The sequence below is a fragment of the Muntiacus reevesi genome, chromosome 3 (assembly GCF_963930625.1).
Source record: "Muntiacus reevesi chromosome 3, mMunRee1.1, whole genome shotgun sequence".
Lineage (NCBI taxonomy): Eukaryota > Metazoa > Chordata > Mammalia > Artiodactyla > Cervidae > Muntiacus > Muntiacus reevesi.
Genome location: NC_089251.1, coordinates 110,181,163 through 110,200,225, shown reverse-complemented (window position 1 = coordinate 110,200,225; position 19,063 = coordinate 110,181,163). Strand labels below are relative to the sequence as shown.

At 46.8% G+C, this 19,063-nt stretch overlaps 1 protein-coding gene across 1 annotated transcript in view; it reads left to right on the top strand.

The window, feature by feature from the left end:
- Nucleotides 1-3,537: 3,537 nt before the first annotated feature.
- The window catches only part of RHCE (Rh blood group CcEe antigens), a 38,996-nt gene continuing 23,470 nt past the window's right edge, over nt 3,538-19,063 (top strand). Inside the window, exons 1-2 of the mRNA XM_065930082.1 lie at nt 3,538-3,685; nt 14,881-15,067. Of these exons, the coding sequence (XP_065786154.1) occupies nt 3,538-3,685; nt 14,881-15,067 (335 nt within the window). The remainder of the gene's footprint in view (nt 3,686-14,880; nt 15,068-19,063) is intronic.

Sequence of the window (19,063 nt, the reverse complement as noted above, 5' to 3'; positions counted from 1 at the left end):
TCTCATCTGTCAAATGGGAGTGGTGATGCCTATACTCACAGGTTTGAGGGAAAGGGTAAATGAAATAATGTCTGCAAAATGCTGGGTCCAGTGCTTGGCATTACAGAATCGGCAGCTGTTACTCAGTCAACAGGTATTTCTTGAGCACCAGGTGCTGAGGATACAACAGTCAGAAGTTCCTGGTCTCGTGTCGTTTGGATCTGAGTCAGTGAGGGCAGGAGCATGTAGATACCTGAGGGGAGGGGTGCTTTAGGCATGGGAAACAGCAGGTACACACAGAACATATCCCCCAAACGTTTTGTTATGAAAAACTTCAAATATAAACCTAAAAAGTTGAGAGAAAGGTACAGTGAAAAGCCATTCACCTCCCACCTAGAGTTGACAATTAACATTTGATTTATGACATTTCTGCTGTAGATCCCATGTGCTTTCCCAGGGACCCTGCCTTGAAGATTTGGAGTCAGACTATCTGGAACTGTCATCAGAAAACAGGGGTCTTTTGCAAGAGACAGAGAGGAAGAGAGAAAACTCCCCTTTTGATCAGTCATCTGGGAGAGGCCACCTGTGGGGTCGGCTCCCTTTTATTAAAGAAAGCCTTTCTGTTCATGCAGGAGCTTGGCCCTCTTGTCAAGTGGTCTGCCTCTCCCTGGGCAGGATCAGGACACACAGGGCTTTAGGGTGCCCCTGTGGGAACCAGCTGCCATCATCACTGAGTGTGCCAGCATGTAAACACAACCGTCAAGAGCTCCAAGCCCAGGGGCTGGCAGCGACTGGAAATCTCTAGTGTTCATCTGTCTGACATTTGGTGCTCCTGGGTAGGCAGGTACAGGACCTGCTGTACAGGACCCAGGCCAACAAGGATCACATTCACTTATCCCCCTCACAGGGGAGTCCCCTGTTAAGGAAACTTCCATGACCAAAGACATGGAAGCAACCTGAATGTCCATTGACAGAGGAATGGATGAAGAAGACACGGTACATATACACAATGGAATGTTACTCAGCCATTAAAAATGAAATGACATTTCCAGCAACATGGATGGACCTAGACATTGTCATCCTGAGTGAAGTAAGTCAGACAAAGAGGGAGAAATATCATATGACATCCCTTATATGTGGAATCTAGAAAGAAATTATACAAATGAACTTAACTTACAAAACAGAAAGAGACTCACAGACTTAGAAACAATCTTATGGTTGCTGGGGTAGGGGGAGGGGATCGGGGGAAGGGATAGTTAGGGAGTCTGGGATGGACATGTACACCCTGCTATGTTTAAAATAGATAACCAACAAGGACCCACTGTATAGCACATGGAACTCTGCTCAATGTTATGTGGCAGCCCGGATAGGAGGGAAGTTTTGGGGAGGATGGATACATGTATATATATGACTGAGTCCCTTGCTGTTTGCCTGAAACTACCACAACATCATTAATCAGCTATACCCCAAAACAAAATTTAAAGTTAAAAAAAAAAAAGGACTGATGGCCTGAAAAAGGCCAGAAATCAAAACCAAGGCTGACCATGAGGGCTGAGCTCTAGAAACCAGTACTTATGCCTTACTTACTGATGAGATAGCAGAAGGCTTGGAATCCTACATTGCTAGTCTTTCAGAAATAGGAGAAGACTTAGGAGTTATCTGGGCTAAAGTTAGGTGGTTAAGCACCCAGGTGCCCAAGATAGACTGCCCAGGTTGAAATCCTAGCTCTAATACTTAATAACCCCATAACCTTGGGCAAGTCCCCTGATATTGCTGTGCCTCAGCTTGTAGAAAGGCTAACAGTCCCATCTCACAGGCTCATTAACTGAGTTCATACATGTAAAGTACCTAGAACAGTGCCTAGCGTACTAAAGTACTTAGTAAATTTTAGCTTCCCAACATACCTAAACCAAAAGTAACCAGGAGAGGTTTATAGCCAATTTTTTCCCCCAATGCATATGTTAACATACAGTGTTATTATTATTTCAAAAAGTGGGAACATGCACACTGTTCTGTAACTTCCTTCACCAAATAATCTATCCCCTGTGCCACTTTTTATAAACCTTAAAAGCAGTTTCTTCTGGATTTTTCTCCATGTTCAGAATGATTATATTGGTGGCAGATTATGTGTCTTGTAGTTTACTTAACTAATCCCCTACTATTGTACTTTTAGGTTATTCTCAATTTTTTCTTTTTTGTAAATAAAGCTGCGCTGAGCAAGAAATGACTAATGTCAATGACTGTATGACCTTGGGTGTGACCTTCTGGGTTTAGTTTCTTCTAAAAACAAAAAAGACAAGATTCTACCAGGTGATTAACATCTCCCATAATCCACATATGAATCACTCACAAGACATCTCTGACAACTAACCATCAGCTTCTGCTTGCATTCCCCTAGCGACAGGATACTCACTACCCCATGAATGGTCAATAAAATATTCACTCATGTTGGGCTACAATCTGCCTCCCTGCTACTCCTAGCCAGATTTTAGTCTCTGGGCCCTCATAAATTCAGTCTGCACACAGTGGCCAGTGACTGGGGCCAGTGTAGAAGGTAAAAAATGTTGATTCCTCCTCCCTCCCTTTCTCTATATCTCAGATCTTCTGCTAAGCAAATGGATGTGGCCATAGGAAAAGTTAGCTGCAGGAACAGAACTATATCACAGGTGCCTTACATCCTGTTCCAGGGGACAGTTCATTGTGGGGTGGGGGTACAGAGGCTGGTGACCATCGTCAAATGCACTGCAGTGCTCATGCCCCAGGCAAGTCCTGGACTGCTCTATGAGCAGGTGACAAGAGTGGGGGACAACTTTAGCCTCGGGCTAGAGCGGGACTTCCACCAGGGCTTTCCTAGAGCTGGATTGCCTCCTCCTTTCATTTGTCATACCTGCCCTTGAAAGATTGAGAAACAGGTCAGAGTCTGTATTTAAATACAGATTCAGATAAAACTAATTTCAACAGTGTGGCTTTGAGGAGTTAGTTCTCTGTGGGTCCTAGGTCCTCCCCAGGACTTAATATTGTTCTTTGCTTTCATTCATTCATTCATTCACTATATCATTTTTAAGAGCCCACTTGGTGCCCTCTCTGACCTGTGGTAAGGTTTTAAAGAGAAATTTTGCCAATCCAAAGCTCCATCTAAGCATCCGTTTCCCCATTTGTGAAATAAGGGTGTTGATCTATTCTCTGCCTTTCTTGCAAGATGTGGTGAAGGTAAGCGAAAAAAGGGATGAAGGAGGATTCTTGTGTTTGAGGGTCGAGTGAATGAATGCCCTCTTTTCAACTGGACACAGTGCCTGCCCTGTGGTAGGAATGTAGCAACTACTTTTTGAATCAATGAATGACGGAATGAATCAATTAATGTTGGAATAAATGCATTTTCCTCCTCCCTGTCACTGTCCCTCCGCTCCTGTGTTAACTCCACAGATAGGTCGGCAGGACCAGCCTTGCAGCCTGAGATAAGGCCTTCCCGCTGTCTCTCCTGTCCCTCCCCTTAGAGGGTGTGGGGCCGAAGGGAAATGCCCGGCGCTGGTGGAAACGCCTCACAGAGGTGGACACAGGATGGGCTCTAAGTACCAAAAGTCTGTGCGGGTCTGGTTGCCCCCATTGGCCTTAACGCTGGAGGTGATTTTCATTGTCGTCTTCTTCTTTTTCACCTCCTATCCAGCTTCAGCAGGTGAACAGAAGAAGGTCTTGAGGACTTACCGAGGTGAGTGTCCGGAGGGGAGGTGGTCACAGAGGCAAACAGCAGGCGCAGGGAAGAGGAGGTCCTCCAGGGGCATAGGGCCTCCTTTCCACAAAGTTTCTGCGGAAAGGGGTTTCCTCATCCTCTTCAGTCTGTTGCACACAGACCCAACCAAACATGCCGTCTCTTCTTTAGGACCAGTGTGGCCATCACCTCTTCCATGAAGCCTTCCTTGATTTGTCAGGGCAGAGGGAGGGGCCTCCTTTTCTCTGTCCCTAGATTTCCCTTTGCCAAAGGGTCTTCACAATTCTCTGCCTTCACTACCCGCTCTTCTCTTCTCTTTCCTTAACAGCAAGGAATTTCATGGTGTTGTTGGGTTTGAGGGATCTTGTTTCCTTTTTTTTTTTTTTTTTTGGTCTCTTCTCATTTCTGTACCACCTTTCTTTTGGAAGCTTCCTTCTCACTTAGGGACTGGGAAGTCTGCTTTCTGCCTGCAAATCCTGAGGCATAAGCTCTGGCTGAAGAGAATGTAGGATGGTTGTTATTTTATATATATGCAGCTAAAAATACTCACAGACCATGATGAGAATGACTGTCAACAAGATAGACATCCACAGTGGTGTGGCTTCTGCTTTTTCAAAAAAGTTGAGAGGAGTTTTCAAGCACCTCGGAGAGTCAAGATGTTGTTTGTGATAATGGAAGGACCTCCTTGAGTGAGGTCCGTGAGATGAAACAGAAATGTAAGCCTGGCTGAGTGCTTGCATGTTTCTAAGTGATGTTAGCTAGTTAACTAGAAGCAAAGGGAAGGCATCTCTGGGCCCTCAGCAGCAGAAAGAAGAACAAGGAGATGACTTGGGGAGGGAAGTCCCTACACTGCTTTATGGGCTAGCCCAGAGAGGGTACTCAGTGCTGAACAAGCAAGGCCTGGGCACAATTTTCATTCATTTCAACTTACTGTAATTCTTTTCAGTTGGGTATAATGTAATTCAATCCATTCATTCATTCATTTGCTCAGTCTGTTACAAACCATGTGGGATCCAGATACGTGCTAATCAGAGCTGATATTTATTGATTACTTACTATGTACCAGGCACTCCAGTATTCTCACGTAGAGAATCCCGTGGACAGAGGAGCCTGCTGGGTTACAGTCCATGGGGTCGCAAAGAATCAGACAGGACTGAGCAACTAAGCATCCATGCACACGCCAGACACTATCTTAAATGCTTTACATCGAATCCTCACTGTCACCCTATGAGATAGGTACTACTTTTTAAAAATAACAATTTTATTTATTTATTTTTGGCTGTGCTGGGTCTTTGCTGCTGCGAAGACTTTTCTATAGGTGCAGCAAGTGGGGGCTACTTTCTAGTTTCGGTGCTCGGGTTTCTCATTGCAGTGGCTTCTCTGGCGGAGCACGGACTCTAGGTTGCTCCGGCTTCAGCAGTTGTGGTTCCCAGGCTCTAGAGCACAGGCTCAGTAGTTGTGGTACAGGGGTTCCAAGTCATGTGGGATCTTCTCAGATCAGGAATCGAACCACGTCTCCTGCATTGGCAGGCAGATTGTTTAGAGACAGGTACTATTATGATCTCCACTTTTCATAGAAGGAAGCTAGGCACTTGGAGTGATTTGCCCAAGACTGTTCGGCTAGCAATAGCGCAGCAGTTTTAAATTTTGCTGTTGTTCTTTAGTTGCTAAGTCGTGTCTCACTCTTTTGCAACCCCTTGGACTGTAGCCTGCCAAGCTCCTCTGTCCATGAGATTTCCCAGGCAAGAATACCGACTAGGTTGCCATTTCCTTCTCCAAGGGATCTTCCCAACCCAGGGATTGAACTTGAGTCTCCTGCATTGGCAAGCAGATTCTTTACCCCTGAGCCATCAGGGAAGTCCTTGGTTTAAAGTTAAGTAGCCTTATGCTTGGGCTTCTGTGGTGCTCAGATGGAAAAGATTCCGACTGCAAGGTGGGAGACCTGGGTTCGATCCCTGGGTTGGGAAGATCCCCTATAAGAGGCATAGCAATGCACTCCAGTATTCTTGCCTGGGGAATTCCCATGGACAGAGGAGCCTGGTGGGCTTACAGTCCCTGGAGTCGCAAAGAGTCGGCCACGACTGAGCGACTTAGCAGAGCACAGCCTTATATTTAAAACAGAAAACCAACAAAGACTACACAGGGAATTCTGCTCAGTTTTCTACGGTAACCTAAATGGGAAAAGTATTTTAAATAGAATGGACCCAAGTATATGTATAATTGAACTGCTTTACTGTACATCTGAAACGAACACAACATTGTTAATGTGTTGTTAATAGTTAGTAGTTGTATTCTCCAGTATAAAATAAAAATTAAAAAATAAAATAGATTAATTAAAACTAAATTAAGGGGAAAAAAGAAACTTAAGCGGCCTAGTTTGAATTTCCACGCACTTAACTATGATGCTTCACAGCCCCATTTTACAGTAAGGTTGAGTCTCTGGTCATATAATCAGTAGGCACAAGAGCCCTTATTTCAACTTTGTAGTTTGGATTCAGTTTTCTTTACCCCTAGGCTGTGCTGCTATCATAGACATAAGTGTCCTCAGATGCTCACGTTCTATGGAAGCACAGAGGAGGGCCCACAACCCAGGCAGGGAGATGGGGATGTCAGGCAAGGCCTCTGGAGGGAAGTGACTGTCCAGCCGGGCCTCAGAGGCTCAGGTAGAGTATAACCATGTGAAAACAGAGGGTCGTGAGCTCAGCAGGAATCATTGTGTTCATCAGACTGGACCAGGCTGGAGTTTAACCCTACAGCGCTGTAGAAGCATAAAGAGGGAAGCAGTGGGTGGACCCATTCCCTTGAGTAAGCAGGGTGGCCTTCATTTTCTTGATCTATTAGAAAGCAGGAGTGTGATCAGTTTGGGTTTGGTTATGGAGAAAGCCATTCCAGGACTGGCACAGGGGTGGGGAAGGGGCCTGACTTGAGGTGGAAACCAGTGTGGAGACTGTAGTGTTCTATGGACTGGGGGTCTTCAAATTTTTCAAGCATGCCCTGTATTTCTATGTTCTACTTAAATCTTGCTGCAGTAATATATTTTGCACGCTATCATAGATGTATGTAAATTAGAAAATTGGAAAGAAATCAAAAGGAAATATAAAATATTTTCAAATGACTGATTGTGATGGTGTCAGTCACTCCAGGCACAGTCCATTGTTACCGTGAATGACAGTGGATGGCAATGCATTCCTCAGGGTCTTCTAGATAGTTTCAAATTATCTTGCTTGACTTCTTGTCAGATGTGATTAGATTGGGTTTTTTCTTTAACTCTGAAGGTGACTGACGGAGAGTCAGTGCACAAGAGGTACCTTTTGTTTCTGCGCTTGCCTGACATTATTCTTTTGCCTTCAATCTGTGGTTTTTGGCAGTTTGAGCCGTTAGTCCATTTTGTGAAGGTTAGTTGAGTTAAAACTACCTTTTGTTTCTGCGCTTGCCTGACATTATTCTTTTGCCTTCAATCTGTGGTTTTTGGCAGTTTGAGCCGTTAGTCCATTTTGTGAAGGTTAGTTGAGTTAAAACTAAGTAGCAATCTGTCAGTCTACTTAATTGAATCCAGTCCACGTAAACTATAATAAGTCATTTAAATCAGCCAATTCTAAAAAAAAAAAAAAAGACATTTTTGAGAATACCGGGAAATCTGAATAAAACGTTGAGTATTATGTAACACACAGGCATTGTTATGAGTTTCATTAGGTGTGATAATAGCATAGTGGGTGCTTTTTAAACTATTTGCTGCTGCTGCTTCGGCTACTAAGTCGCTTCAGTCATGTACGACTCTTCACGACCCCAGGGACTGTAGCCCACCAGGCTCCTCTATCCATGGGATATTCCAGGCAAGAGTACTGGAGTGGGTTGCCATTTCCTTCTCCATTAAACCTATTTAGAAGTAGGTTTAGCAATTGAACAAATAGTGAGCCCTATTTGTTAGAGAAGCACACTGGGATAGAACAATGTCTGGGATCTGTTTCATGCCAAAAAGAAGAAGAAAAAGGAGAAAGAGGTAGGGAAGGAGGAGGGGAAAGGCAGGGGGGAGGGGGGAGGAGGAGATGGAGAAGGAGAAAGAGGAGGGGAAGGAAAAAGAAAAGCTAAGGAAGGAAACAGGTGGAGAAGGATAATATAAATAAGATTGAATGGGATTAACATAAACACAACTACATAGAAAATAGATAATCCACAAGACCTACTGGTTTAGCACAGGGAACTCTACTCAATAGCCTGTGTTAATCTCTATGGGAAAAGCATCTGAAAAAAGAAGGGATATATATATATGTGCAACTGAATCACTGCTGCACACCTCAAACTAACACAACAAAAGAAAAAAGAAAGAAAACGAGGGGAGAAGGATAATTAAAAACAAGATTGACCCCTTGTGACAGTCATCAAAGCTGGGAATGGGTACATGATGTTCACCATGCTACTCACTCTGTTGTGTGTGCTTAAAATTTTCCGTAATAAAGCTGTCAATTAAGCAAAACAAAACCCTGTCATTAGTTACAACAAGATGAATATGAAGAAATACATGTCACCCCCCCTCTTCAGGGGCCTAATATTCCCTCATTTTACCTTCCAAAGCTGGGGGACTAAGCTGACATCCTAAGCAAGTCAGAGAAAGCTCCTGGATTCATCTGAACATTAAATGCTTGCAGAGTTGCAAACTTGGCCAAGTGCCTTTAGGGGTAGAAGAACCTAGATCAGGGGTCCTCAAATGTGGTCCCCAGACCAGCCACCTCAGCATCCCCTAGGAACTTGCCAGAAATACCTGGGCCCCCATCCATACCTACTGATCCAGAGCTCAAGGGTGGGGCCCAGCAATCTGTGTTTTACCAAGCCCTCTAAGTGACTCGAATACACAGAAGTTTGAGGACGGCTGGAGCGAGACTGGTTCCCATCTCTCCTCTGCCTCTACTAAGCTGTGAGACCTGGGCAAATCACTCTCTGCCTCTGTTTTAACCTCTGTCACATAATGATTGTACTTACTGAGTTGTCGAAATGCTTGAAAGAATGAACACATATGAAGACTGATAAAGAGCATTAGCTTTGAACTTCACTTGCAGTCCTGGAGAAGGAAATGGCAACCCACTCCAGTACTCTTGCCTGGAAAATCCCATGGGGTCGCAAAGAGTCTGACACGACTGAGTGACTGAACTTTTTCTTTTTTTCCCTTGCAGTCCAGTGGTTAAGACTCCATGTTTCCAATGCAGGGGGCTTGGGTTGGATAGCTGGTCAGGAAACTAAGATCCCACATGCCACAATAAAGCATTGCAAAAAAAAAAATTAGCTTTTTATTATGAATAGACTTTAATTTTTTAAATGTTTTAGAAAAAATGAGTAGAATTAGCAGTGCTAATATCTCTTCTTCTGGCAGCCCCTATGGATTGTCTGGAGTATCTTCTGAGGGGTGTGAACCCTACTCTGATGACCACTGGCCTGGATGACCTGTGATGAGGTCAAATTGGCAGGGGCAGTAAAGGAGAAGCAAAGAGTCAGACTCAAGAGTTATTTAGGAGATAAAATTGGCTGTTCTTTGAAAAAACAAGAAAGGAGTCAAGGATGGCTTCAGATGTGTGATTTGGCAGATGGAGGTGCCCATTTCTGAGATGAGAGGCACAAGGGGAAGGGAAGATTGGGGGATAAATGAACAATGATATGTTCATTCTGGGCTTGGGATTGAGGTGCCAGTGAGATGCTTGGGGAAAGCAGTTGTATCCATTATTTATTGCTGCATAACAAACCACCCCCAACCTTAGTGGCTCAAAATAGCAATCATCTAATTTGCTCCAGATCATGATCCTGTGGTTCAGCAGTTTCAGCTGTACTGTGGCCACGCAGCTCTTCTGTCAATTTCACCTAGGGTCACTGTGCATCTCTGGGGCTTCTCTGGTAGCTCAGCCAGTAAACGACTTCACCTGCAATTCGGGAGACTGGGGTTCGATCCCTGGGTCAGGAAGACCCTCTAGCGAAGGGAATGGCAACCCACTCCAGTATTCTTGCCTGAAGAATTCCATGGACAGAGGAGCCTGGGAGGCCCATGGGGTCACATAGAGTAAGACATGACTGAGCAACTAAGCATAGATGCACGTCCCATACATCTCCAGCCTGGAGCTTTGACTGGGGCTGAACAGTCTCTGATAGCCTCATTCGCATGTCTGTCAGTTGATGCTGGCTGGATGCTTAGCCCATGCGACTCCAGCAGACTTGCCCAGATTTTCACACGGCAGCAGAGGGCTTACAGCAGTAAGAGGGCAAGCCCAGGGGTGCTTTTCAAGCCTCTGCTTGCATTGTGTTTGCTGATGTCCCCTTAGCCAAAGCCCATCACAGCGCTCAGCTCAGGCGGGAGGGTTCTATACTGGAAGGCATGGTTCCTTGGGGGCCATTACTGTGACCATTTGTCACACAGAGCCTGCTTGAACGATGCCAGATTGGGGGACCATCCTGGGCCCTGCACTGTGGCTACCACCCAGTTACCCCCAAACTCCTTAGAAGCAGGAAGGAGAGCTATTAAAAGACAAGAAGGACTTTGCCAATGACGTGTACTGACGTCATTGGTACTCATTGTACACCGTACACGGTTCAGTCGTGTCTGACTCTTTGCGACCCCATGAACTGTAGCTGCCAAGCTCCTTTGTCCGTGGGATTTTTCAGGCAAGAATACTGGAATGGGTTGCCATTTCCTCTTCCAGGGCGTCTTCCTGACCCAGGGATAGAACGTGCATCTCTTGTGTCTCCTGCACTGGCAGGCAGATTCTTTACCACTGCGCCACCTGGGAAGCCCACATCTTATCCTTCCCAGCCCTGTTGATTGGGAAACCTCTTTTTCTTCCCCAGACTGCTATAGGGGTGAGGGTGGGGTTGGAGGTTGTGACGGAGGGTAAGGCAGCATGAGGCTCCATGGATGGTTCCAGACCAAGGCTGCAGAGGTACCGTGCAAAGTCAGTGGTGGGGAGAAGAGTGTGGAGGTCCAGCCCAGGGCCCGAGGGACAGAAGCCAGGCCTGGCTTTGGAGCTGATGAAGTGTCTGCAGGTCGGAGGGAGGTGGAAGGGTGTGTGGGGAACGGTGGAGACTCCCAGGGGCAGTCAGGCTGAAGGAGTGGGCAACAGTCTTGTCCAAAGCCACAGCTAACAAGTGGCAGGCCTGAGATAATTTATAGTCCTAACATTTACCATGCATCAGTGCTAGGCTAAGCGATTCACAGGAGCCAAGGAAGTCACTACTAACAGCAAACCTCTGAGCAGGTGCCATTATTTCAGACCACTTTACAGACTAGGAAGCGGGGACATGGAGGTTGAACCAGGCTCTGAACTCAGATAGCCAGACTCAGAGGCCCACACTCATATTTGACACTATGGAGAGTGAAGGATGGAGGGGGAGGCAGGATGGTATAGCGATTAAACCCAGAGCCAGGATTCAGGTCTGCCACCATCATTTGCTAGCTGTGTGACCTGAGCTAATTCCAGCACCTATCTGTGCCTCCCTTTCCCCATCTGTAAAATGGGGATAATCAAAGATACCTCCTGCGTGGGCTTGTCATAGTCTAAGGATGGCAGGTACTTGGAAGAGTCCCTAGTTTGTGGAGGGCACCATATATGTGCCTGCTGTTACAATGATGTTGATTATTGTCCTATAGGACTCCCAGGTTAGACTTGCTCCAAGTCACGAGACTTGCTCCAAGTCACGGGACTTGCATAAACTTCTCCGGAAGGCCCACCTTAGATCATGTGTAAAACTCCCCTCTGAGGCCCGGGTATGGGGCCCCTGGAGCGATCCTCTCCTTATCAGCCCTGGACACCTTAGGTTCATTATCTTATCAGACCAGCAGCTGATGCAGGGCATAGCACAGGCTCTGAGAGGTGGAGGCTGATACCAGTGGGGATGATGCCCTGAGCTGGGACCCAGCATTGAAGCTGGGATCCAGCTGTGAGACATGGGAGGAGTGGAGGAGTGGGCGTGGGCCAGAGCCCCGCGAGGCTGGGAGAGAAGTGGGAGGATGCAGGGGGTGAGAGGCCCTGAACTCAGACGTAATTTACTGACCAGTTTGGGGTGAGTGAGCTTTGTCAACAGCTCCAAGACCCTGCCACCCTAATTTTATCCCCCTGGCTGGAGCACAAGCCCAATCCCTCCCCAACCCCCAGGGCCAGTGTGGGGTTGTAGGAGGAGGGTTCTGAGCTCTGTACCCGCGCAGGCGTGGCAGCTGTGCCTGATAAAGCCCCAACCAAGAGTCTCTGACTGTTTATCTTCAGAGCCCCATGGACTGTAGCCTACCAGGCTCCTCCATCCATGGGATTTTCCAGGCAAGAGTACTGGAGTGGGCTGCCGTTTCCTTCTCCAGGGGATCTTCCCCACCCAGGGATCGAACCTGGGTTGCACACAGGCGCTTTACCATCTGAACCCCCAGGGAAGCCCTCTTCAGAGCCCCACCTCTGACCTAATCCTGGTTCCCTGCCCTTCCCACACGCTGCCCCCTCCTCTGAATACACCAGAGCAGTGAGGTCCTTAGAGAGTATCAAGTCCAACTCCCATGAGCTACAGATGGGGAAACCGAGGCTCAAAGAATGCAAGGGACTTGCCTTAGGTCCCTTAGTGAGGTGTGGACAAACAAGAGCAAGAGACAGCCTAGCACTGAGGGGAGGGCACGGCCCCAGGAGTCCAGAGCTTGGCTCTGCTGCAGACATGCTGGGTGCTCTTGAGGAAGTCACAGGCTGTCTCTGCATCCCTTCTGTAGAATGAGAGGAAAGTGGAAGGGTTCCCCTATTCATGGAAACTTCAGTAAGTCTGGACCCTTTACATATAGCATTGCTGCAAAATGGGGAACTGTTTTGTTTTTGTTTTTTAACAGCAGTTTTAAAGGAAAGATTGAATTTGCATATCTAAAGACAAGGCACTCAAAGCTGGTGCACTGGGACAACCCAGAGGGATGGGATGGGATGGGGAGGGAGGTGGGAGGGGGTTCAGGATGGGGGACACATGTACACCCGTGGCTGATTCAGGCCAGTGTATGGCAAAAACCACCGTGATATTGTAAAGTAGTAGCCTCCAACTAAAATAAATTAATTAATTTTAAAAAAGAATTTGAATATCTAAAGTGGGGTGTTAAGTCTCCAATTGGCCACAGGCCTCACCACTCCCCAGTATACGCTGTAACCTTCATTACATAGTTCCCTGCTCAGCCCCTGGAGGGATTCGAGCAGTCCCAAGAGGAGCCCCTATACAAAATGTGCCCATTCCACCCCCGTTCCAAGCAGGAGACTGAAACATTGCCTCCCCTCCCCCTCCCTTATGTCAGAGAAGAAGGTGCAAGAAGTTGAATTCTCCTGATGGTCCATTTCTCGCCCACTCCACAAGTCCCCAGGTCCCATGGAGATGCCTGGGTCCCCTGTAATCCGGTTGACCTGGGATTATTAACCACCCAAGTCCTGTGTGCAAGACCCTAGCTACCTGTATTTTTTAACGAAAGTAAATTTCAATGTAAGTTGAAGAGGCTTTGGAGAGCTCTGGAAAGAAGAATTTCCTTGTTGCTATCAGACCCAAGGCTGGAGACCAGGTGACTTCTTACTGCTGTGAAGGTGATGATGGTGCTGGTGGCGAATAGCCTCTATTTACTGAGCTTTGTCCATGTGCCCGGGACAGAGCCAAGCTCTTGAACAATTTCCCAGTACCCTCTGAGCAGGGATAATAGCCCTTATTTAGCTGATGAGGAGAGTAAGCCAGCCAAAGGTCATACAGCTAAGAAGCTGAAACATACAAATTGCCATTCTTATAGGTCAAATGGTCGGATATTGGCAATTTAATATGATTTAACCTAATAGAGAATGATAGAGCCTCAAAGCACAGGCTTTTTTTCTTTAAGAAAAAATTACTTACTCTCTTCATAACAGTTGTAGAAAATTTTAACACTAAAAATTTTTTTAAAAGTGGAACTCTCCTAAACCCAGAGATAATCTTCGTGGGGGAGGGGAGGGAGGGGGCGGAATTCCTTTAAGACTTCTCTCCAGGCTTTTGCACACATGTGAACCTAGTTGATGTTTGTTGATAAAATAGTCTTTACTATTCTGGAGCAATTATGTGTATTATACCATTTGATTCTGGCAACCTGATGAGGGAGGTATAATTATTTTTCCCACTTAATAAAAGAGAAAACCAAGAGGGCAGATAGTGTGGTAATTCAAGGCACAGGCTCTACAGCAGACCCTGTAGGTTGAAATCCCAACTCTATCAGCTGGAGCAAATGATAACTCCTCTATGCCTCAGTTTTCTCATCTGCAAAATGGTGATAATAACAGCACCCGCAGTGAAGGACGCTTGTGAGAACTAAACGAGATAGTTTACGTTAAGTGGTTTAAACAGCGTTGGCATTTGGCAAACAGTTAATAAATGTAGGCGGTTATTAAAGCTCAGAGACGTTAAAGAGCGAGATTAAACCACACAGCTGGACAGTGCCAGAGCCCTGATAGAACCCCAAGCTTATCTAGTTCCAGAGCCCAAGCCGTTACCCATTTTGCAAAGTTGGAGCCGATTCAAAGCATCCGCCCTTTCCTCTTCCTGGTCCCCTCCGGAACATCAGCTAAGTCCCTCTCCCCCATCTGCCATGGCAGCCACCACACGAAGTCTGAGGCTGGGAAAGGGAGGGTCACCCAGGTGGCCCTGATGCTTTCCAATGGCCCCCCAGGGCCCCCTCAGCAGGAGCCAAAGGAGACAGCTGTTTTTCTGCAAAGATAATTTAGTTCTTGCCTGTGAACCTCTAGACCCGTCACTGCTCCCTCTTTTCTGAATGACCTGAGCCAAGTCACCAAACTATGTGGCCTTATTTTTCTCTCACACATGATCAGGAGGTTAAACTTGATTCTCAAAAAGCAAGAGGTCAGTACCTTTTCTGAGTCTCAGCTACATGCCAAGGACGGGCCCTGACTCCTTACGCATGTTCATATTATTGTGTTTAATAATAACAATAATTGCTACCTTTGTTGAACACTCACCGTGGGCCAGGCTCTGTGTTAGCTCAGTCATTCCTTCCCTCAACCCTGTAAGTGTTATCCCCATTATTCAGATAAGAATACTGAGGCTTAAAGAGGGGAGGTAACTTGACCAAGCTCTCTTCAATGATTCCTGATGCCCCTTCCAGCTGCCGTTCGGTAAAACTAACACAACCTTCCACTTTGTCTGCTTCTCGTCCTCCTTCTTGGCCTCTTTCCCCTGAGCAGCCTTCCAGGATGTGTTCATCATGGCCTCCCTTGGCTTCGGCTTCCTCAACACTTCTTTGCGGAGACATTGCTGGAGCAGCGTAGCCTTCAATCTCTTCCTGCTGGCCCTCGGGGTGCAGCTAGCAGTCTTGCTGGATGGCTTACTGATCCAACTCTCCCCTAGAAAGGTGAACATCGAAATGCTCAGGTAACTAGATGGCTGCTGGATCACTTCTGGGTTCTTGGGGGTCTGGGGTCCAAGAGAGCAGATTCTAGAAGTGCTGGGATGTCTCTTTCTAGCACCAATGCTATGCAATATTCAGGACTTATTTAAACTAAGTTATACATTGTCTAAAATTCATGTTTAACTGGCATCCTCTATTTAATCTGACAACCCTCCTTTGTGGCATCACAAGAGACCCAGATCTACAGCCCTCCTTGTGTCCTTTCTTTTTTTTTAAAATTGATTTAAAAAACTTATACAGTGAATATTAGTTCAAAGAAAAAAATAATAGAGATTAGACAAAAAGAAAGAAATCTTGCACTCAGAAAGATAGTCTCTTGAAAAGAAGGAAGTACCTTCAGTCTTCAAATGCTGGTGGACAAGAAATAGCCATGCCTTTAGTTTCTTTAAATTAACTTTGGTCTATTTAGATGCCTTTAGAAGAACTAGCAAAATTAACCTGTGTTGCTAGATGTCAGAATAATGGTTACCTGAGGTGTTTATTTGGAGAAGGCAATGGCACCTCGATCCAGTACTCTTGCCTGGAAAATCCCATGGACGGAGGAGCCTGGTAGGCTGCAGTCCATGGGGTCGCTAAGAGTTGGACACGACTAAGCGACTTCACTTTCACTTTTCACTTTCATCCACTGGAGAAGGAAATGGCAACCCACTCCAGTGTTCTTGCCTGGAGAATCCCAGGGATGGGGGCGCCTGGTGGGCTACCGTCTATGGGGTCGCAGAGTCGGACACGACTGAAGTGACTTAGCAGCAGAGGTGCTTATTGATTAGGAAAAGGCTCCAAAGAAGCTTATGGGATGCAAAAAACATCCTCTTGGGCTTTCCTGGTGGCTCAGTGGTAAAGAATCGCCTGCCAATGCAGGAGAGGCAGTTTCAACCCTTGGGTCAGAAAGATCCCCTGGAGAAGGAAATGGCAACCCACTCCAGCATTCTTGCCTGGAAAATCCCATGGACAGAGGAGCCTGGCTGGCTATAGTCTATGGGGTCACAAAGGAGTCAGACATGACTTAGTGACTAAATAACAAAAACATTCTCTATGTATTCTGGGTGATGGTTACACAAGAGTATACATGTGCATATACATATGGTGGTACATGCTCAGTCATGACTCTTTGTGACTCCATAGGCTATAGCCAGCCAGGCTCCTCTGTCCATGGAATTTTCCAGGCAAGGATACTGGAATGGTGTGCCGTTTCCTGCTCCAGGGGAACTTCCCTGACCCAGGAACTGGACCCACATCTTGTGTGTCTCCTGCATTGGCAGGTGGGTTCTTTACCACTGAGCCACTGGGAAGTCCATATATACGCATATACACATCCATATAGTTGTACATGCCTGCAGAAATAAGTCATTCACACTCAATAGGAGGAACAAGGTAAAAAAATGTTTTTAATTGTTTTTTGGTTTTATCCAGTTCTGAAACTTTTTCTTGCCCATATGATGGTAAATCCCATCTCAAGTATCTGGGGACCCCATCACCTTCCAAGGCCATTCTACCCTCCCCTCTGATACCCTGCTAAAACTCTGGGCACTACTGTTAAACACCTCTCTATGAGCCAGGCTCTGTGCTGGGCACTTCACAAACATTATGTGTTTAACTCCCTCATGGAGGGGTCTGACGGGGTGTACCGTCAAGGAATGAGATGCTCAGAGCTCACGAGACACTTGCCTAGGGTCACAGAGCTAAGTGGTAGAAGTGGCTTCAGTTTTCATTCTGTAGCCTTTCCCACATACTGCAAAGTGGCCATGATAAGAAACACAGTCTCAGCTCCCCATTGGCCCTGAAAAGAACTCTCCACCTTTTTTCTTTTTTAATTAGGGCTTCTTTTATTTAAACAAATTTTTTTAAAAATTTTTCATTTTTCGGCCACGATATGCAGCCTTCAGGATCCTAGTTCCCCAGCCAGGGATGGAGCCCTCACTACCTTCATTGGAAGTGTGGAGTCTTAACCCCTGGACTGCCAGGCAAGTCCCCGCCACATTTTTTCTTTTAAACCATTTTAGAGCTGATCCAGGGGGATTCTTTAACCCGACCCCACCCCAGTAACCACCTGGGAAGTGACAAAGGGCATTCTGGGGGAACCCTGACAGGGTGGTGCTGGTCTGGGGTTTCTGCAGCCTAGGCTTAAGTCACACAAGCCTTTGGCCTCCTGCACCTGAGTCTCCAGGAGTCTCCAGGCTGCCCCCTTCTTCTGACGTCTTGCCTGCAGGAATCTGTTTGCCCTTGATTCAATCTGGAAAGACAAGAAGAGGCCGTTTACTGCCTGAGTGAACGCCCCTGCCCCACCCTGACCACTTGGGTCCTCCTGGCTGTGACCCCCAACGGGACTGGCTTCCCAGAGTTGAACAATGGGCTCCTTTCTGACCTTTCCTGCTCTGACTGGGGTGGTGGGTGGTGCCCAGGCCTGCCTCCCAGCCCGGCCCTCTCCCTCTCCCCATCCTGAGGCCTCACCCACCGGTGCAGACTGACTTGGCTCTAAATCTGTTCTGCCTTGAGTCATCGATGACCAGTCCCTTCAGGGCAGGGGCCTGTCTTCCCCTCTTTTGTTTTCCTCACATAGTAAGGACTTAGTAACTGGTTATTGGAACAAAGATGAAAATAAAAAAGAACCCTAAAATATGTGATATTTTTAATGCTGTACATTGAGGGCCTATCATAGCAATAACTACCCTCCTGACTGTGTTTGACTCACTTTGCCCTCCCAACAGCTCCAAAGGCCTTGCCTCTACGTTTACAGATGAGGAAATGGAAACAGTGTGGTTAAGTCATTTGCCCAAGGCCACACAGCCAGGAAGTGGCTGAGTCAGGACTCCAACCTTGGCAGCCTGGAGAGAGATTGTCCTAAGCACTGCACTTCACTGTCTCAACACCTCCCCCACCCCTGGGGTCTGAAATCCTGCCACTGGCACAGAATCTCTTGAATTAGTCCTTTGCCAAGGAAAGCACCAACTTGATGGACATGAGTTTGAGCGAGCTCTGGGAGTTGGTGATGGACCGGGAACCCTAATGTGCTATAGTCCCTGGGATCGCAAAGAGTCGGACACGACTGAGTGAACTGAACTGAATGAAACGAGTGCTCACCCCAAAGATAACATGGCCAGCCACAGTGAAACACTCAGTGACCGACCCATTATTTCCATAATTCCTGGTCCCTCTGAGACTTTTTCCCCATACCCTTGGCCCTCCTCTGGCCTTTCTTCCAAAATCCTTGAACCTTCAGCAGGATACTACTTTGGCAGCAAACAGTGGGAAGGCTGTGTCCAAACTTCAGAGTCCAGGCCTTGGATCCAGGCCAGCTGGGTCGGTTTGAACCTTGTGTTTGTCATTAACTAGCTGTGTGGCCATTACCAAAAAAGTTACCTTGCTAGTCTCAATGTCCTGTCCTGTAAAATGGATGGTACCTAGCACCATTACTTTACAGAGGATTACCTGGAGGATTTAAATTTAAATGAGATGATGGACTTGCAAGACTGTTACCCAACAGTCTTGTTATCCAACAGATGATGATAATGATGATGGCAGCAGTGGTGGTAGCATCATCATCAACTCCTAGGGGGAAGGGTGGTCTCAGCAAGGTGCCCAGAAGAGGGTGGGTTGGCTTAAACACCAAGGATTGTCCAGTTCGGTGCCACCTCCCCCAGGAAGCCCTCCCTGATGAGTCCAGTTCACAGTGCTCTCTTCCTCCAATGAACCCCTCTTGCCTTGTGGTATCACGTGCCATGTCTGACTCGTTGCGACCCCATGGACTGTAGCCTGCCAAGCTCCTCTGTCCATGGGATTCTCCAGGCAATAATACTGGAAGTGAGTTGCCATGCCCTTCTACAGGGGATCTTCCCAACCCTGGGATAGAACCTGAGAGTCTCCTGCAGCTCCTGCATTGCAGGCATATTCTTTACCCGCTGAACCACTTGGGAAGCTGCATGATGTCACAGATCGTCTTAATTGACAGGGTCATGATGTCT